The following is a 19,092-nucleotide window of genomic DNA, read 5'->3' as shown; positions in this document are numbered from 1 at the left end:
GGAAAGGGGGCTCCGTTCCAACACCCTCAATGTTGGGCTCCGTTCCAACACCCTCAATGTTTAACGTAAACTTAAAGCTAACCCAGGCTAATCGTACGTTCGCGGTATCGTAATCTTGTGAATAGGATTTCTTACCTTTGTGGTGGTCAGCAGAAGGCGCTCGCACCTCCTTCATATTTGGCTATTATTTCTTTCTTAAATGCAATAGTTGTACACACTACTTTTCTTTTTTCACCTGTAGCAACTTTGCCGCTTGCACTGACTTTCTTCGGAGGCATAATAAGGGGCTAAAACACTTCGTACACGCTCAGCATGGCACCCTAGCGTACATACTCGCGCATTACCGGCGTTCGAAGCAAGAATTTCTCTACATTTTTGGTCGGACTCCGAATTGTTCACACTGAGAGGCGTTCGAAAACCGAGGTTACACTGTGTATATGATATCACGAAACACATGTACGATATAATATGTTAAACGACATAAATAAAAAATGTGGTGTAAGATTATTTTGTAAGGACATGGAGCCCTGAAGCTTGACAGGTATGATATTTACAACATGAAGACTCGATTTTAAAAAGGTTCCTTTTGTGATTTCAGTTTGCACTCACGATGAGTGGCAATTACTGGTGGCTGCTGTTAGTGGTCTTGGCTTTAGCAGGACAAACTCAAAGCTTCAAACCGTTTTTGGCGTCCGATGGGGAGTCTCTCACTCACCGAGCGATCACCTCCAGGGCGGTTCTTCGGAAAACGGCTGAGGTCTGCCGGGACCTGGCCGCCGGAGAGGGACGGAACTTCAGTCTGACTGTAAGTTGAAAAATGCCGGTCGCGACGGGTGCTCGCGGAGTTTCGAATGATCGGGTGAAAGGTTGGGATGCGCGATAATCTTTTCTTGTCTACTGGCGCTCGAATAAATCCTGCTTCTTCAATTTTTGTATGGTGCTGTTTTTAAATATAGTGGTGTCAAAATTATTTTAGCTAAGGGGCCACACAGCCAAAAATAACTAATAGAATAAAGAGAAATGACAAGAGAGAGGGAGAGAGAGAGAGAGAGAGAGGATGAGAGAAAAAGAGAGAAAATAGAATGAAACAGATGGAAAAACAGAGGGGAAGAAAATACAGTCAGGGAAATAAAAAGAGAAGAATTAAAAGAGAGAAGAGGGAGACAGAGAGACAAAGCAGGAGAGAAAGAGGGAGAGAGAGAGACTGACAGAAAAAGACAGACTGACAGTAAGAGACAGATTGACAAAAAGAGAGAGAGGATGAGAGAAAAAGAGAGAAAAGAGAATGAAACAGATGAAAAAATAGAGAGAAAGAGAGAAAAAGAGAATGAGACAGAGAAAAATAAAGACCAAAATAGAGAGAAAGAAGAAATTGTCAGGGAAAGAAAAAGAGAAGAATTAAAAGAGAGCGAAGAGGGAGACAGAGAGAGACAAAGCAGGAGAGAGCCAGAGAGAGACTGACAGAAAGAGACAGACTGACAAAAAGAGAGAGAAGATGAGAAAAAAAGAGAGTAAAGAGAACGAAACAGATGAAAAAAATAGAAAGAGAAAAAGAGAAGGAGACTGAGAAAAAGAAAGAACAAAAGAAAGAGAAAGAAAGAAGAAATAGTCAGGGAAAGAAAGAGAGACGATTTAAAAGAGAGGGAAAAAGAATAGAAAGACAAAGCAGGAGATATATATATATATATATATATATATATATATATATATATATAGAGAGAGAGAGAGAGAGAGAGAGAGAGAGACAGAGATTCAGAGAGAGTGAGTACTACAGTGTCTTTGTGAGTGGCGCCTGGCTTTGGCAACATCAAGCTGACATATCATAGCTCGTTTTTATCTTGTACTCTCTCAGCATCGTCTTTGGGCCGAGTGCAATCCCTTGGTGGGCCTTGATTCGGCCAGCATGTTTGACACCCCTGATTTAAAAAAAATGTATCCGAATCAAGACAAAATTATGATTACTCCATTACTTTAAATCACACATGCCTTGGCCATGAGAAATATACCACTCATTCTTGTTAATTGGCATTATCTTAGCTGTTAAAAGCTTCTTCACTGTTAAAAATGACTAATTATCTATTTTTTTTGCTAATGGGCTGAAAACAGTTTCGCCCGTTATCTGGACAGACTGAGGAGATCATTTCTTCCTCATGCCTTGAGGCTCTTTAACCCCACCCGTGGGATTAAAAGCCCACATTAAACCCCACCCCCACATTTGCATATTACACTAATTTTATTACAGTGTGTATTTTTCGTAGCATAAATACTCTATATCAACACATTGTACAGGGTATTTTTGTATTCTATATCTTTTATTCTATTATTTTATTTTTCAACACAAGGATACTGCTGGAAGTGTGGATAAAGTATCTATCTATCAATAACTATCGGCCTGATAATTAGCGTGCATGCTTAATAAAATATATCTCTTATTTTAATCTCCGGAAAACGAGAAAATTGTGCCATAGTTCTTTATTTTCCGTAATGCATTTAAAAAAAAATCATACATTCTGTAATCGTTACAAATCAAATAAGCAATTGCAAGCTTTAGATTGTTTTAATATTAATATATAAAAGTGCCCGGGGACCTGCTCAGAAAATTGCTCACCAGTGCTGGGTTATTGGAATTTTCTAGTAATATCTAGGGAATCTATGAAACCCTACTTCAAATAATTGACTTATAAACTAGTAATAACATAGTAATAACAGGATAAATTGATATTTTAGAAATGCGTATCAAACTGGGCGCCCTTTGCGCAAATTAGTAACAAAAAGGAGGTCTCGGCATTAACAAGGTTGGAGATCCCTGGTTTATAGCATACTAGTATACTCTGTCCTAATATTCTAATATTGTCGTTTGGGCCAAAATGAGATAGATCGAAACAATAAAAGATTTGCAGTTTTTCAGTTGATATGTAAGAAATCCGAGTTGTATGACATTTTACATGACTTATAATTGCATAACAGAAAATAAAGAACTTCATCACCATATTCTCATTTTCTGAGAGTCCTGTACGAAAATAGTTGCGGGTTGAGATTAGTTACTGGTTTTGTGAATACCAATGTAGGTCCACCCATCTCAGACTCGAGGAAGCCAAAGAGAGAAAAATAGAGAAGGAAATTTTAAGGAAACGCACAGAGGTCTGGCATGTTAAAAACCTGTTGTGGAAATTTAACATGTCTGTGACATGTTGACTATAGGAATGCAGACAGACCAAATGACAAACAAGAGAGCTTTGATCAGAAATCCCCTGGGGTAAATTGATATATATATATATATATATATATATAATCTCAAGTGTCTGAAAATCATGAGAAAAAGTTAGCGGACACCAGGTCAGACAACTCTGAAAGGTGTGTGCCCAGCCTTAAAGTTGCCTGTCCTACTTTTCACAACCTGAAACACAAGAGAGACGACGAATCGCAAAAAAAAAAAAAACATTGTTGCAAAGTACGATGGATTGATAATCAGGATATATAACAGAACAACACTTTCAAATGAAGTTTATTATAAATCTACTTAGAACATTCATTGCATGGATATGACATCGCTTTTTTCCATCTGCCATCAGTATGTACCTCTATTGACTCATCTTCATTCATGCAATGTTTGCTACAAGCCACCTGAACTCCTCTTTCCACGATGCTTTTATTATATACGTTAACGTTTTGTAGCGTCATAAATTTTGTCAGCTTCTTTTGAATATTTCTTATGGGGCTGAGGTTTTGGCCTGATTTCTAACCACGTATCCATTCTTCTTGAGTTTTCCGTTCGTCTACTTTGGAAAATGATATGCAAATGCACAACTTTATAACGCTCGGGAAAGTCCGGAAGCATGAAGTTATTCGATGCAGGCTTCTCATTGGCTGCAGAGTATGCAAATTGCCAAACGAAACGAAATTTCCAAACCGAAAGAACATTTCGAAATCGGAATAAAGCAAACGTTTTTAACAAGCTGCCATTCCATCCTGTCTAAAAAATAGAGACAAAAACCGAAAGATATATGTATATGGGCAGCACGGCGGCGCAGTGGTTAGCGCTTGTGCGGCACAGTTCATGTCATGGGAAACTGTCGTGGGTTCAAATCCAGCTCCAGACTTCCTGTGCGGAGTTTGTATGTTCTCCCCGTGCTTGCGTGGGTTTCCTCCGGGCACTCCGGTTTCCTCCCATGCATTTCAGGTGAATTGGCCGGTCCAAATTGTCCCTAGGTGTGAATGAGCGAATGAGTTGTCTGTCCCTGTGTGCCCTGCGATTGGCTGGCAACCAGTTCAGGGTGTCCCCTGCCCACTGCCCGGAGATGGCTGGAGTGGGCTCCCCCGCGACCCTAATGAGGATAAGCGGTACGGGAGATGAGATATATAAATATATATATATAGTATCAGTGGCAGATAATCCTCCATGTATTCACATTATTTTTATTTCACTATTTTGTTAGTAAATTTGCCTTAAATCATTTTGTTTATTTTAAACACAGTTCAATTGTTTATTTTCAAATTGTTTTAATAATTTTAATTCATTGTTGTAAGCTTCATTAAGTACTGGTAAATATGTACAGTACTCCCGCTCTAAAACGCAGTTTACCTTTCACGGTTTCGCTTCGCATTGTGCATCATGTTCTGCATTTTGATTGGCTAAAAATTCTTCCTGTTTATTATTATTATTTGAAAGTAAATTAGTAACTTGTAAAAAATGAAAACAATTTAAAAAAACAATACTATTATTTGTAAAAAAAAAAAGGGGGTTATTTTTTGTTTTAGTGTATACTGTCGTAAATTATTTGTTTATTATTTGTAAAATAAAAAAAGCTTTTTACTTCTGGTTCTTTTTACCCCGGTGTAAAACGAGGGATTCTAGGATTTTGCAGTGTCAAAATCTATATTTCTTCCCATCAGATTGATGACAGTTTAACAATCGACCAAGTGCAGCAGGCCTGCGCGTCCTCCATGAACTCTTCGAGCACAATTTTGTCCAGTCGCTTCTTCACTGAAGCAATTTCCAATATGAACTTTCTCAACGGACTTGTGGATTTAGACTTACTTCTGAGTCCGGAGCGACATTTCAACGACGAGGCCTTCCCGGGAGGACGTAGAGTCATCACGCAAGGTACCGTCTTCGCTGTCATGGGGACTGTCGTGATAAACACTGCAGAAAATATACAGTAATTCAGTGTTCATTTTACCTCTGAAGAGTGATGGGTCCCGGGGACTCGCATGCTCAAAAATCTATGGGTCCCGACAGAGATCTAAGGGTCCCCAAAATTTAGTGTTATCGAGGTTGAAATTCTAAATCGGCAACAAATATATCATATAAATCTATCATTTCATTCCGTTTTAATCATCACACTTATTGGTTATACAAAGCAGTTATCACTTCAGATTTTTCAGTTCACAAAATATTGTACATTATACAAAATAATATTGCTGAAATATTAGTCTATATATTCATGCAGTTTTAATCACTTGAGATTTGTCAGTTCATATATTCTTCTCAAGGTCCAATTGTTTGGTAAGATGCACTTTCATAAGCTGGTGTTGTTGTGTTGCTGAGTGCACGGATCACAGAACATGTAGCCTCCATTATCATCCTCCTCATAGCGTAACCGGGAATATAATTTAGTCCATTTTGGCAGTAAAGTCCTTTTCTTGCTAGGAGTATTCTTTTGTTTATTTTCTTTCGTCAAATCGTTGGCTTCAACACACGTGCCTTGCCTGCGCGATCTTCTGAAGAATTTCTCTGCCGTTTTTTCGTGTCGGGATTATTGCCGTTGTTACCACTTTCTGTATTATGTTTCGACTTATTACTGACACTGAAGAAAATACTTTTTTTTTATTTGCACCTAATACCAACAGTTTTTTCGGAGACATACTTCTCTTTCACTCCACAACCGCCACAACAATGACGTAATCTCGAAGCAGATCGGCGTGCAGACGAAAACTCGAACTGCGAGACCAAAACAACAATGGCGGATCTGCCTGACAAATAGTTTGGAGTGCGGTAAATCTTTGCTAACAAAAAAAAAGTAATCGGGGAATAATGACAATTTTGTGTCGAAAAAGTTGCGTCCCGGGGACGCACGTTGATTTGACACTATGCGTCCCCAGCAAAAAATGATGTGTCTAGGACGCAGGGACGCGGGCAAACGAGGACACTGAGTAATACCTAGATATTAGATATAGATAGATAGATAGATAGATAGATAGATAGATAGATAGATAGATAGATAGATAGATAGATAGATAGATAGATAGATAGATAGATAGATAGATAGATAGATAGATAGATAGATAGATAGATAGATAGATAGATAGATAGATAGATAGATAGATAGATAGATATAGAAACTAAATATGAATAAAATGACTAAATTTTGTGGAGGCTTGGGGAGTAACGGAATACATGGAACGGCAAAAATTATGTTGGCAAAATGTTTGGATTTATTTTCATTTTGTTTCTGTCGCATTTTATGTTAGTTTTGCCGGAGATCAAAGAGATCAAAGCCAGGAGAGAAAGCTTACCACGTGTTGTGAGTCATCATTTTATTCATATTTAGTTTCTTTTGTCTTTTATTAGCATATTTGGTATTGGAGTAATCCAAAAGTAATTGAAAGTAATCCAGTTAAAGTAACCCTACCCAACCCTGCATTTTACGTTAGTTTTGCCGGAGATCAAAGAGATCAAAGCCAGGAGAGAAAGCTTACCACGTGTTGTGAGTCATCATTTTATTCATATTTAGTTTCTTTTGTCTTTTATTAGCATATTTGGTATTGGAGTAATCCAAAAGTAATTGAAAGTAATCCAGTTAAAGTAACAAAAAAAAGTGTTCTTTTTTTTTTTTTTCATTTTATTATTATTATTTTTTAGACCCGCGAAGCTCTGAACCCGTGAAGTAGCGGGGTCCCACTGTAATCTATTACAACCGTCAGATGGTGCTATCTACTCTATTTTTAATAAGACCACATTTCTATGCAGTGAACTAGTTTAGGAATTGTCTTAATTTTCATATTGATGTAGTGAACATTGTTTATAACAAAATCAGGCATGGTACTCCTGGATAAATATGTAATAAATGGGACCTTGTTTATTGCAGGGGTTACATTCCAAAAACAACATCCTGAAGAAGAAACCTTGTTTTCATTTATTCTACAATTAAACGCTCTGTTATACACTCAAACAGAAGAATAAAGCATTTTCATGAGTTTAAGCATTTTATTAAAATATAAAAGTAACGTGCACTGTCAAATAATAGTTTCAATCATCAATGTGAACTAAAGCAGGGAAACTGTTTAGCCAATCAGAACGCACGCTACAAATCAGCGAAGTAGCAAGACCGCGAAAAGAGAACAGTTTTAAGGAGGGTTCACTGTAAAAAAAAAATCATTAAGAAATTTAAGGATTAATAGAAAGTAAAATAGTTAAGATGGTCATCTTTCCAAGTGAAATTTTATTGAACACCTGGCAGAAGATTTTTCCTGTATTTTTTCTCGATTTTTTTTTTTGTAAAATCCCAAAAATGATCTACCCTCTGCTATTTTTCCACATTTATTTTTTAATTTACCTGAAAAATACATTTAAAACTAATGTTCAAAAAAGTGTTGTAGAACTACTGAGATATCTAATACGCCGGGTGGAGCAACACTGACACACTAAATGTTACCTGAAGTGATTGGGGACACTTATTGTTGTTAATAGGTCACCTGGAAGTAATGAGACTATTTAACTAAAACAAACATTTTTATTCTACTTGACTTCCGTTAAATGCTAATTCCAAAAGAAACACGGGCCAAAGGGACAACAGCTAAACTTAAAATAGCTAGCGATTAAAATCTCACGGCCTTCCGGGTCGGATACCTGTCTGACAATACAAGTGTTCCTACCTTGATACACATACAAATAAATGAGCACCACTACATGGACAAACAAGAATAGCAGGTAATGATACCAATACATTTTGGCTCCTACAATATGAAAAACAATACTCACAAGTATGTGCCGGTAGAACTTTGTTTTTTCTTGCAGTGAAGTGAAATATTCCCCAGGCAGAAAGTTATGCCCATTTTAAATGGCTTTTTCTGATTTTTTTTCTTTCTTTTTTGCGGGGGAATCTGAAAAATATGTTTCATTTTTACAATTTTTTCTCATGAAATACAAATATTACGTGCAAAATCAACAATCTTTGCCATGCAAACAATTCACTGTGCATACATTTTCTTATTTCTGAACAGGTAGTGCGGGGTTTTTTTTTTAATCCTAAAATTAGCAAAAGTAGCTACCCTTTATCATTTTTCTCAATTTAGGTATTTTTCTTTTCTTATTTCAATTGAAAAGTAAACATTAAACAAAGTCAAATAGGAAAAATAATAGCTGTAATCAGTAGATCAATCAAGAATGTATTTCTTGCAGTCAGGTGTAGTAACTGGAATTGGGGGGGAAAGCACGTGCAATGAAGTCTTTCACTTACTCTCTTCCCTTTGTACTTTTTAAGGAATGTCTGCAGTGAAGGCCAGTGTGAGAATGGAGAACTTTGTTGCAGGACGTTTGATCCTCGGAGTCGTGCTTCATACGCTTCAGGTAAAATGAAAAAAAAATAAAAAATCAATATTGTGCATGACCAACCAAAAAGGAGGGCTTGGTTAACTAAAACAAACATTTTTATTCTACTTGACTTCCGTTAAATGCTAATTCCAAAAGAAACACGGGCCAAAGGGACAACAGCTAAACTTAAAATAGCTAGCGATTAAAATCTCACGGCCTTCCGGGTCGGATACCTGTCTGACAATACAAGTGTTCCTACCTTGATACACATACAAATAAATGAGCACCACTACATGGACAAACAAGAATAGCAGGTAATGATACCAATACATTTTGGCTCCTACAATATGAAAAACAATATGGTTAAAATATGTGCATGAAAATCTTGTTTTGAAAGGACTTCTACAGCCGCAGCGACTGGGTGGAGTTGAGAAACACGGAGCCTTACGACGTTTTGATCTTACCTGACCAACCTCTTGAGAATTTGGCAGGTATTACATTTGTCGACTGCCAAATATGAAGTAACCGTTAATAGCCCGATCAATAACAATATATAGTAGCCACTTGATGCAACACTATGATATTCAATCAGCCGACACTACTTGTTAGAAAATTTAAAGCATTTCGGTTCCTCATTAGGCTATACAGTGCAACCTCGGTTCTCGACCATAATCCGTTCAAGAACCCTGTTCGAAAACCGATTTGTTCGATCACCGAAATCATTTTTCCCGTTAAAAATAATGTAAATCGTTTTAATCCGTTCCAACACCCTGAATGTTTACTGAATGTTTAACGTAAACTTAAAGCTAACCCAGGCTAATCGTACGTTTGACTTCAAGTCGCGCGGTTGAAACTAAATGTCCTTCATTGAAGTACACAGTCCAAAATTCCCAGCCGGCAAAATGAACGGAAAATGATACTATACTATGTAAGGTTTGATGCAGACCTGCAGAGTCCGGGTACCCGTTGAAACTAATCCAAGGAAAAAAAAGTCTATATTTCCAAAGGTAAGGGTGGGAAAAATATATATCCACTATTGTCCGCCGCGACAACAGGTCTCACTCACCTTTACCCCACTTCCCGTCAGCCCGCGTTTGCTCCGCCCCTCTTTTTTAATTTGCAAAACATATCAGAATAAGTGTCTCAAATAAATACATTACAAATATATACAGGTGAAAATACATATTATACATCGGTTACACATATTTACAAAGAAAGACGGTACACCGAGAGTTTTCAAAGCTTTAATAATAATAATAATAATAATATAACTTTCATCCCAAACGGTGCCTGAAAGGGCAGTTAATGGTAGCAACACGCTAGCAACACGCTCGCAACACAGTAAACGGGTCTGTTGAAAAAACATACCGTACTTGTAAAAATCACGATAAACTGTCCTCATCTTCCTCCTTACAACTGAAGCCATCAAAGTCGTCTTCCTCAGTGTCGGAAAGAAACAGTGTCATATAAACGTCGTCCCACACTCCCGCAGCCTCACTCGGGCGGTCACCGTCGCTGGTGTGCCCTCCTCTCCGTCACGGCTTTTCGGAACCCGTTTGTGATGTTGGATTTTTTGATGCTGCCCCACGCTGTCAGGATCCACTGGCAGACTTGCGAAAAAGTTGCCTTTCGCATGCGGCCAGTTTTAGTGAAAGATTTCTCGCCGCTAGTCAAGCCAAGAAGTTGCAGTCTTCCTCGGCGGATATATTCCACCGGTCTAAATCTTACCTTTGGTACTCGCGCGCCGCTGGCGGCTGTTAGAAAAATGACATAAATTGGCCGCATCACTGAATAAGCCGCAGGGTTGAAAGTTTGGGGAAAAAGTAGCGGCTTATAGTCCGGAATTTACGGTAACTAAAAACTAGGAATAACAAAACAATGTTAAAATCAAAATATATGGCTACCAATTAAAAAACATAAGCCGACCAGAGTAGCTGGGTTTTCACTTAGGTTTTTGAAAAGTGAAAGTGAGTTTATATTATGGATTTCAGGTAGTACACAGAGAGGGGCGGAAGAGTGACTAAAAGCTTATATGTCAAGATCTGAAGTATTCTTAGTTCTCGGTAATGGTCTTCAAAAGCAGGATTTTATTGGTTGTCGACAGGGAAAAAAATGTTATAACGCATCCCTACTGAAAACAGTGGAACGCAACAATGATGGCTCTGCTAAAAATGCTTTTTTACTCATTTTTATTTGCAGATCTTAATACGTCCACCTGCAGAAACTGTAACGGAGACAACTGCATGAACAACATTTTGTTTCCGGTGCGGGTGGAAGGTCTTCTCACCTCTGGCTACTTTAATCCGTTCTCCACAGAAAAGCCAGAAGGTAACTGTGAGGAACGCTGAGATTTTTTTTAACATTTAGGACCATTTAAGTCCTAAATCACATGAACTAAATCGCTAGACTAAATAGCTTCTTTTTCTTCAAGGAAAATGCAGCTACGGAGACCCTCCGGACCGGACAGGTGAACGTGAACCGATCGGGGGCATCAATAAGGACCTGATTGGTTCTCGTCACGGCTACCTTCATTTTAAAGCAGCCAATTTGGCTGTCAATGCATCTATGGATCTTCTGGAGGACATCCGATTAGCTTCAGGAGACAGGAACTTTCTACGGTAAAAGACGGCACGAAAAAGCGACATTTTGAGAACCTATTCCATATTCTTTTGTTTCGTATCGCCGCAGACTGGTGGGCCTTTCCCAGTCAACCGTGCTGTGCTATGTAATCGACACCACGGGCAGCATGACCGAAGACATCAACGAAGCCAGAAGAGTGGCTTTTGAAATCATAAACCAAAGGAGGGGAAGCTTGCGGGAACCCACGGCCTACATATTGGTACCCTTCAATGATCCAGGTAGGCTGCGTCGCCACAAAATTTACCGTTTTGCCTCTACGGGCTTAAGACGACTCAAGAGTGTTTTAGTACGTTTGTTACACAAGTTAACAATGGTTTTAGTAGTCAATACATAAGATTAAAGTGACAGAGTATAATAATTTACGAATATAGGTTGTTAAAACTCGGAACGGAACGGAACGGAACGGAACGGAACGGAACAAAACAGAACAGAACAGAACAGAACAGAACAGAACAGAACAGGGGGCAGCACGGCGGCGCAGTGGTTAGCGCGTGTGCGGCACAGTTCTAAGGTCTTGGGAACCTCCTATGTGGGTTCAAATCCAGCTATTGGACTTACTGTGCGGAGTTTGTATGTGCTTGCGTGGGTTTCCTCCGGGCACTCCGGTTTCCTCCCACATTCCAAAGACATGCATTTCAGGTGGATTGGCCGGTCCAAATTGTCCCTAGGTGTGAATGAGCGAGCGAGTTGTCTGTCCCTGTGTGCCCTGCGATTGGCTGGCAACCAGTTCAGGGTGTCCCCTGCCCACTGCCCGATGATTGCTGGGATGGGCTCCAGCACCCCCGCGACCCTACTGAGGATAAGCGGTGCAGCTAATGAGATGAGGTGAGATGAGAATAGAATAGGACAGAACAGAAGACTTGGTGAGCTGAATACACCTGGACCAGCCGAAAATAGAAAATAGCCGGAGTTGATCGGAACTTGTGTATTTGGCCACTTTTAACCAATATCGGGAGAAGCTGTGAAAAAAAGCAAGTAAGAGATTGCAAGTGCAAAGCATAATTTGTCAAGCGTCAGGACCCTGAATCATGGAACAAGATACAAGTGAAGGGGAACAATGTAAAAATAAAATGTAACAATAATAAGCGCCAGAAGCCTGAATCACAGAACTTGAAGCTGAAGAAGCTAACAATAACAATATAGGCTAGAGGTGAGCCATTTCCTGTAGCCAAGTACCTAATGTGAGTGGCTAGAAAAGGAAACAGTGGAGAAAAATGTGCAAAATGCCCAAATAGCAGGACTCAGCAACCATCAAAAAAAGAAGGGCTCAGCTGTGGAAGGCAGGTGGCACTGAAGAATAAAACAGTAACAATAGCAGCTAGACGTGATCCATAGCCTGCAGACTAGTGACTAGCATAAGCGGATTGAGAAGGAAACAATAGAAAAGTGAAAGATGTCTTCATGAAAGGACAGGGCGATCATCACTTGCAGGGTTCAGTTATGTGAGGTAAGTTAAGTGCTAAAAGCACCACCAGGACAAGCTAGCTTCCGTAGTGATGAAATGTTAGCTTTTGCAAAGGGCATATCTTATTACGGTTGTTATTTCCTTTTTATTTGAACCAATAGTCTTATTTAAACAATGAAAGCCTTACTGCTATGTTTGATAAAAAATATATAAATTTATAAATCTCATCTCATCTCATTAGCTGCACCACTTATCCTCAGTAGGGTCGCGGGGGTGCTGGAGCCCATCCCAGCAATCATCAGGCAGTGGGCAGGGGACACCCTGAACTGGTTGCCAGCCAATCGCAGGGCACACAGAGACAGACAACTCGCTCGCTCATTCACACCTAGGGACAATATGGACCGGCCAATCCACCTGAAATGCATGTCTTTGGAATGTGGGAGGAAACCGGAGTGCCCCGGAGGAAACCCACGCAAGCACGGGGAGAACATACAAACTCCGCACAGGAAGTCCGGTAGATGGATTTGAACCCACACAGGAGGTTCCCAAGACCTTAGAACTGTGCCGCACACGCGCTAACCACTGCTCCGCCGTGCTGCCTATATATAAATCTGTAACACAAAATACATCTTTTTTTGCAGATGTGGGACCTGCGTTAGTGACGACAGATCCAGACATATTCAGACAACGGCTCAATCAGCTGAATGCCAACGGCGGAGGCGACAACCCAGAGATGAGTTTGGCTGGACTTCAGGTGCATAAAATATTTTGAACCAGAGATGTACCGAATTGTCGTCCTGATGACGTCACTTCAAAAGTGAGGCGAGCCTTGTGAAGCTGGCTTTGATTTGGGGGCATGTCTATTTATACTTTTCATGTTGCACATGAGAAGGAAATAGAGGAGCTCTGCCAAGCTTTTACCAGCAAGACATTTTGTCAAAATTTCATGTGTTACTCTGACCCTGAATGAATGAATGAAAACTTTATTTCGAACATTAAAATAAAAACAACAAAAGCAATAACTCAACAACAAAATAATGTTACATAATATGTTCAAAAAGGGGTAGTAAGAAGCAAATGCTTATATTCCCTACCCCTTCATCTTCCCAATTAAATACACCAATTATAATAATAACAATAGTAATAATATTAATAATAACAGTTATGATACAACAATGGCAACAATAACACAAATTTAACCATAGTTCTGGACGCACTATTCCCAATTTCTCGTATCACTCATACCCCATTTTTTTAATCTCTGTATTCCGCCAGTAATGTTTTTTTTGTATTTAAATGAATAGTGAATAGTTGGACATTGTTTGATCTCGTCTTGAAAATTGTTCCAAAGTTTGACTCCACACACAGACACACGCAAACTTTTCCTGGTGGTTCTCACCTTTGGGATTATGAATTTACTACAGCCCCTTAAACTATGATTTCCCTCTTTCCGAATGAATAATCTATGGATGTTTACCCTGCACCACAAAGAGTATTGAAGGGCTACACAGACCACCATTATAGCATCCCCTCGTCTGAAACCCACACAAAACCTGGGTTTCGGCCCCAAATTTTCATTCCAAAGCACAGTGTTCATTTTACCTGTGAAAAGTGATGGGTCCCAGGGACTAGCATGCTCATAAATCTGAGTCCCAACAGAGATCTATGGGTCCCCAAAATTTAGTGTTATCGCGGTTGAAATTGTAAATCGGTGACAAATATATAATATAAATCTATATATTCATTCAGTTTTAATCATCACAGTCTATTGGTAATACAAATCAGTTATCACTTCAAGATTTTTCAGTCCACAACAATATTGTACATTATACAAAATATTATTGCTGAAATAATTATATTATTCTATATTTTCATTAAGTTTTAATCATCACAGTTAATTGGTAATACAAAACAGTTATAGCTTCAGATTTTTAAGTTCATATATTCTTCGTGGTTTGCGGTCTTGCCATAGTTGTAATGCCTTCTCAAGGTCCAATCCGTTATCATCCTCCTCGTCGCGTAACCAGGAATATAATTTAGTCCATTTTGGCAGAAAAGTCCTTTTCTTGCTAGTATTCTTTTGTTTATTTTCTTTCGTCAAATCGTTCGCTTCAAAACACGTGTTTTCCTTGCCTTCGCGGTCTTCTGAAGAATTTCTCCGCCGTTTTTTCGAGCCGGAATTATTGCCGGTGTTACCACTTTCTGTGTTATGTTTAACTTATTACCGACACTGAAGAAATGACCAATTTTTTGTTGATTTGCACCTAATACCAACTGTTTTTTCGGAGGCATACTTCTTTCACTCGACAACCGCCACAACAATGACGTCATCTCGAAGCAACGAGGTCTCGTTTGCCGAGATCGGCGCGAGACCAAAACAACAATGGCGGATCTGCCTGACGAAAAGTTTGGAGTGCGGTAAATCTTTGTTAAAAAAAAAAAAAAGTAATTGGGTAATAATGACAATTTGGTGTCAAAAACGTTGCATCCCGGGGACGCAATGCGTCCCCAGCAAAAATAATGCGTCTAGGACGCAGGGGCGTGGGCAAACGAGAACACTGAGAGCATCCCTAATATTATACATCACAAAATGCAACAATACTCGGCTTACATGCGATTTCTTCAAAATGGAAAATAATTGTGAAGCAAAATGTACCATTTCTGGCCAACAGCTTGCTCTCACCACTGCTCCATCCTCATCAGAGATATTTGTTTTCACTGATGCACCTGCAAAAGACGCAGAACTTAAGAACACCATCACTGCTCTCATTGAGAGCACCAAGTCTGTGGTAAGCATTTTTTGAAATTCAGTTCCACCCCGGTTACTAGAGACTTATTGTGATTAAGGGCTATACAAATAAAAATGACTTGACTTGACTTGACTACACATAACCGTGAAAAATATATATTGCTTATGTATAGAAAAATATATATATAGTCATATACATTTATTGCTATTTTTGGCACGGTTTGGCTACTCATGTCATTGCACTAATTCCTGATGCATTTACAATTTAGGCCAGTCTTCAATCACAACCTTGTAAATATTGCCTACTTATCCTAATATTCTTTTTACCTTAAGTAGTTTTCTTATGTTTTTTCTGCAGTGCCAGGTCTAATCTCGTTGTAAACAATCAAAACTGAAATTGACAGTCAAGCCTATGCCATTCAATTCAAATTTCATAAACCAATTCGAGTGTGGGAAAATAAGTATATTGTATGAAATAATAATCTCAAAAGTAGTAGTATTTGTAGAATGAATTTGAATGAAAAAAGCCTTATATTTAGCTAAACATTATGTAATCAGAGCCATGGACACTGTACAATTAGCCAATGCTAATAATTAGCGGTCGTGACATTAATTTCATAAACTAATTTTCAGAGTGTGAATTTTTGTTGTTTATGAAATAATAATCTCAGAGTATTAAATGTGGAAGTTAGCTTTGATTGGATATTTTGGAATGACAAAATCCGACAGATTATTTTAGCCCACTGTTAGCATTCCCCGCTAATCAAATACATGAACACAGTACAGTTGACTACAACAGAATTAGCCCATGCTAACAATTAGCCGTAATTGTTGACTTTATTCTAACAACAAACAACCAAAACTCAGCAACAAATTAGCCTTCGTTTTTTTTTTAAATATTTTTTATTATTACAGATATTTTTACTTACGTACATAAATTGAGTTAAAATGGAGGACCGGAAATCGTCATCGTAGTGTTAGCGCCTCATTACCGGACGAACGATTAACTTCCGGTTTTAAGTTTTCTTATGTGCTCTGAGTCATTTTAAACAATGTAGACTTCGTCCATTAGATAGGGCACTAATGCCATCTAACCAAGATCAAATAAAGTGATTAAAAATAGTAATAAATTAGAGGATATTGCGGGATAATGAGGACATTAGACAATACAAATCCAGTTTATAAAATGATTGCTCGCTAGTAGCATACTGCTAACAAAATCAGACACAAGAACACTGGGCAATAATCGAGGCTACCTGTCGTGATTGCCATACAGTTAAAATTTAAAAAGAACATACAATTCACTACAAATCGAGTTTAATACATCTTTATTAAAGACATTTTTACATACAGACGTTAATTGAGCGAAATAGAAGAACCGAAAATCTATTTTGCAGTGCTGGGTGCTGATTTCCGGACAAGCAATGAACTTCCGGTTTCACATTTCTTCCTCAACAAAGACTTCGTCCATTCAATAAATTAATTTATGAAAAACAAATGCATTATGATAAAATTAGTACATTATACAATAAATATTCATTTTAAAATATTATAATAATTTATTTAACGGAATAAATGTAATGTTTTTAAATATGCATCTATTAATATTAATATCAAATTATAATATTAAATCAAATTATTTTTGTCATACAGTAACCTAAATATTTGAAGTAAAATCCTCCTTGGAATAATTCATAATAGATCAAATAGTCTTTATCAGAAAAATGTGCAGAAAATATAAATTTAAAAAGGGTGGGGGGGATTGTTAAAAAGGGGAAAATATACTAGAAGGTAAAATGTTTTTTCGGGACGTTCATGTGTTTACATTTATGTTTTATTTTACTTAACGTTAACATTTTTAAAAAGAAAACTACAAAAAATACATAAAATATTCCTTGAAAGGAAAATTATCCGAGAGTGGATTCCATGCAATTGTTTTCAATTATACTGTACAAAGTCAGATTTTGTTGACATAAAACTTAATAAATTAAATGTGTCTTATAATGTGAGGCTTTGTAAACCAAGAAAAGAACAATAGATTAGATTTATTCTATAACATTTTCTCAAACCAAAATCTACAAAACTCAATTATTATTCTCTGTCAAGATCAGAACGGAAACAGGACCCACTTGCGTTACGTTTCTCAGTTTTTTTGGAAGAAAGGAATGGGTTGCCCCCACGATCCGGTGATCGCTGGGCGCGGGAAGCAGGTCGCTTCGAACGGGGAAGTGGGATTTCCGTGGCAAGCGATGGCGGTGTCGGGAATGGAAAAACGGGTCAGTCGCCGGGACAGGAGAGTAAAAACGTGGTCGGGGTCGTAAGCGAGTCGTAAGCCAGGAAAGGTGAGTAGACGTGGTCGGGGACAAAAATGGACAGACAGGAGCAAAAAACAGGAGTCAGGATCGAAAAAAAAGGCTTGTCTAGTGTAACTGAGGTTCGCAGACAGACTGACAACAGGGGACAGATAGGAATGGGTTGAAATAGTGACAGAGAGCCAATCAGAGTCCGAGACAGTTTGCGCCAAAGGAGCGGGCACAGATGAATCATGACAATTCTCTATTGTTAATTTCGTAAACTAAACAATTTTCTACCATTTTCTATTAAAAAATTTGGCCGTTTGGTCTCTCAAAATGTGAAAAATTACAGTATTGTCAGCAAACAAATCCAATTTTTTTTTTTTTGTAAATGTGTTTTATAGGTTGTGTTTTTGTCAATTATAAAACAAGTTACAATAAATCTGCATTCAAGTATTATATTTACCGTAAAATCCGGACTATAGAGCGCACTTGATTATAAACCACCATATTTTGAGAGGAAAACCGATTTTGTACTTACACAAGCCGCACCTGTATATAAGCCGCATGCGCCCACGTTAAAACTTGTAACACTATCACAAAATTAGCCCAAACCCGGCCATGAGTCCCACGATTGTAACTGAATATAAACTACACAGTCCAAAAACCACAGCCGGTAAAATGAACGGAAAATGATACCGGTACTTAACGTTTGATGCAGACCAGTCCGGGTACCTGTTGAAACTAATCCAAGGAAAAAAAAGTCTACATTGCCAAAGGTAAGGGTGGGAAAGATATATATCCACTATTGTCCGCCGCGACAACAGGTCTCACTCACCTTTACCCCACTTCCCGTCAGCCCGCGTTTTCTCCGCCCCTCTTTTTTAATTCACAAAACATATCAGAATAAGTGTCTCAAATAAATACAAAAAAAGAAAGATGGTACACCGAGAGAGTTTTCAAAGCTTTAATTATAATATTATAACTTTCATCCCAAACCGTGCCAGTGAAGGGTAGCAAAACGCTACTAGCTACCCGCTCGCAACACAATAAACAAGTCTGTTAAAAATAACATACCGAACTTGTAGAAAAAATTACATAAATTGGCCGCATCACTGAATAAGCTGCAGGGTTGAAGGTTTGGGAAAAAAGTAGCGGCTTATAGTCCGGAATTTACGGTATTTACCACAACGCTCAATGTACAACTATAACCGGTGTTCTTAACGAAACTATTTTCAGGTAACATTCGTGCTGACGGACGTTCTGTCGAGTCGGCGCAGACGAGTCGTGAGCCAATCGGATGCTCAGCTCTACCGTGACCTTGCCAGAGCCTCTGGAGGTCAAACCATTGAAGTCAGGAAGGCCGATCTTAGACTGGCTACGAGCGTTATTGCGGATTCTTCAGAAGCTGCAACGGTAAATGGAGAAATGAGAGACCATCACAACCATAATTGGCCAATTGAATCCGCCT

General features: G+C 38.5%; 1 protein-coding gene and 1 long non-coding RNA gene across 2 annotated transcripts in view; one reads left to right on the top strand and one right to left on the bottom strand.

The window, feature by feature from the left end:
• The first annotated feature begins 610 nt into the window (after window positions 1–610).
• LOC148360611 (von Willebrand factor A domain-containing protein 7-like) overlaps window positions 611–19,092 on the top strand; it is a 35,884-nt gene continuing 17,402 nt past the window's right edge. Inside the window, exons 1-10 of the mRNA XM_088341487.1 lie at window positions 611–805; window positions 4,894–5,104; window positions 8,484–8,569; window positions 8,931–9,024; window positions 10,733–10,861; window positions 10,965–11,151; window positions 11,222–11,391; window positions 13,220–13,332; window positions 15,251–15,367; window positions 18,861–19,037. Of these exons, the coding sequence (XP_088197613.1) occupies window positions 611–805; window positions 4,894–5,104; window positions 8,484–8,569; window positions 8,931–9,024; window positions 10,733–10,861; window positions 10,965–11,151; window positions 11,222–11,391; window positions 13,220–13,332; window positions 15,251–15,367; window positions 18,861–19,037 (1,479 nt within the window). The remainder of the gene's footprint in view (window positions 806–4,893; window positions 5,105–8,483; window positions 8,570–8,930; window positions 9,025–10,732; window positions 10,862–10,964; window positions 11,152–11,221; window positions 11,392–13,219; window positions 13,333–15,250; window positions 15,368–18,860; window positions 19,038–19,092) is intronic.
• LOC148360612 (uncharacterized) lies at window positions 621–8,100 on the bottom strand. Its single transcript, XR_015851079.1, has 3 exons — window positions 7,982–8,100; window positions 5,039–5,143; window positions 621–769 (listed from the first exon to the last, which is right to left on the bottom strand). It is a non-coding gene; the product is annotated as an uncharacterized LOC148360612 (long non-coding RNA).

This window comes from Urocampus carinirostris, chromosome 8 (assembly GCF_059441175.1).
Source record: "Urocampus carinirostris isolate Australia breed hairy pipefish chromosome 8, RoL_Ucar_1.0, whole genome shotgun sequence".
Classification (NCBI taxonomy): domain Eukaryota; kingdom Metazoa; phylum Chordata; class Actinopteri; order Syngnathiformes; family Syngnathidae; genus Urocampus; species Urocampus carinirostris.
This window is presented reverse-complemented; position numbering and strand designations above follow the sequence as displayed.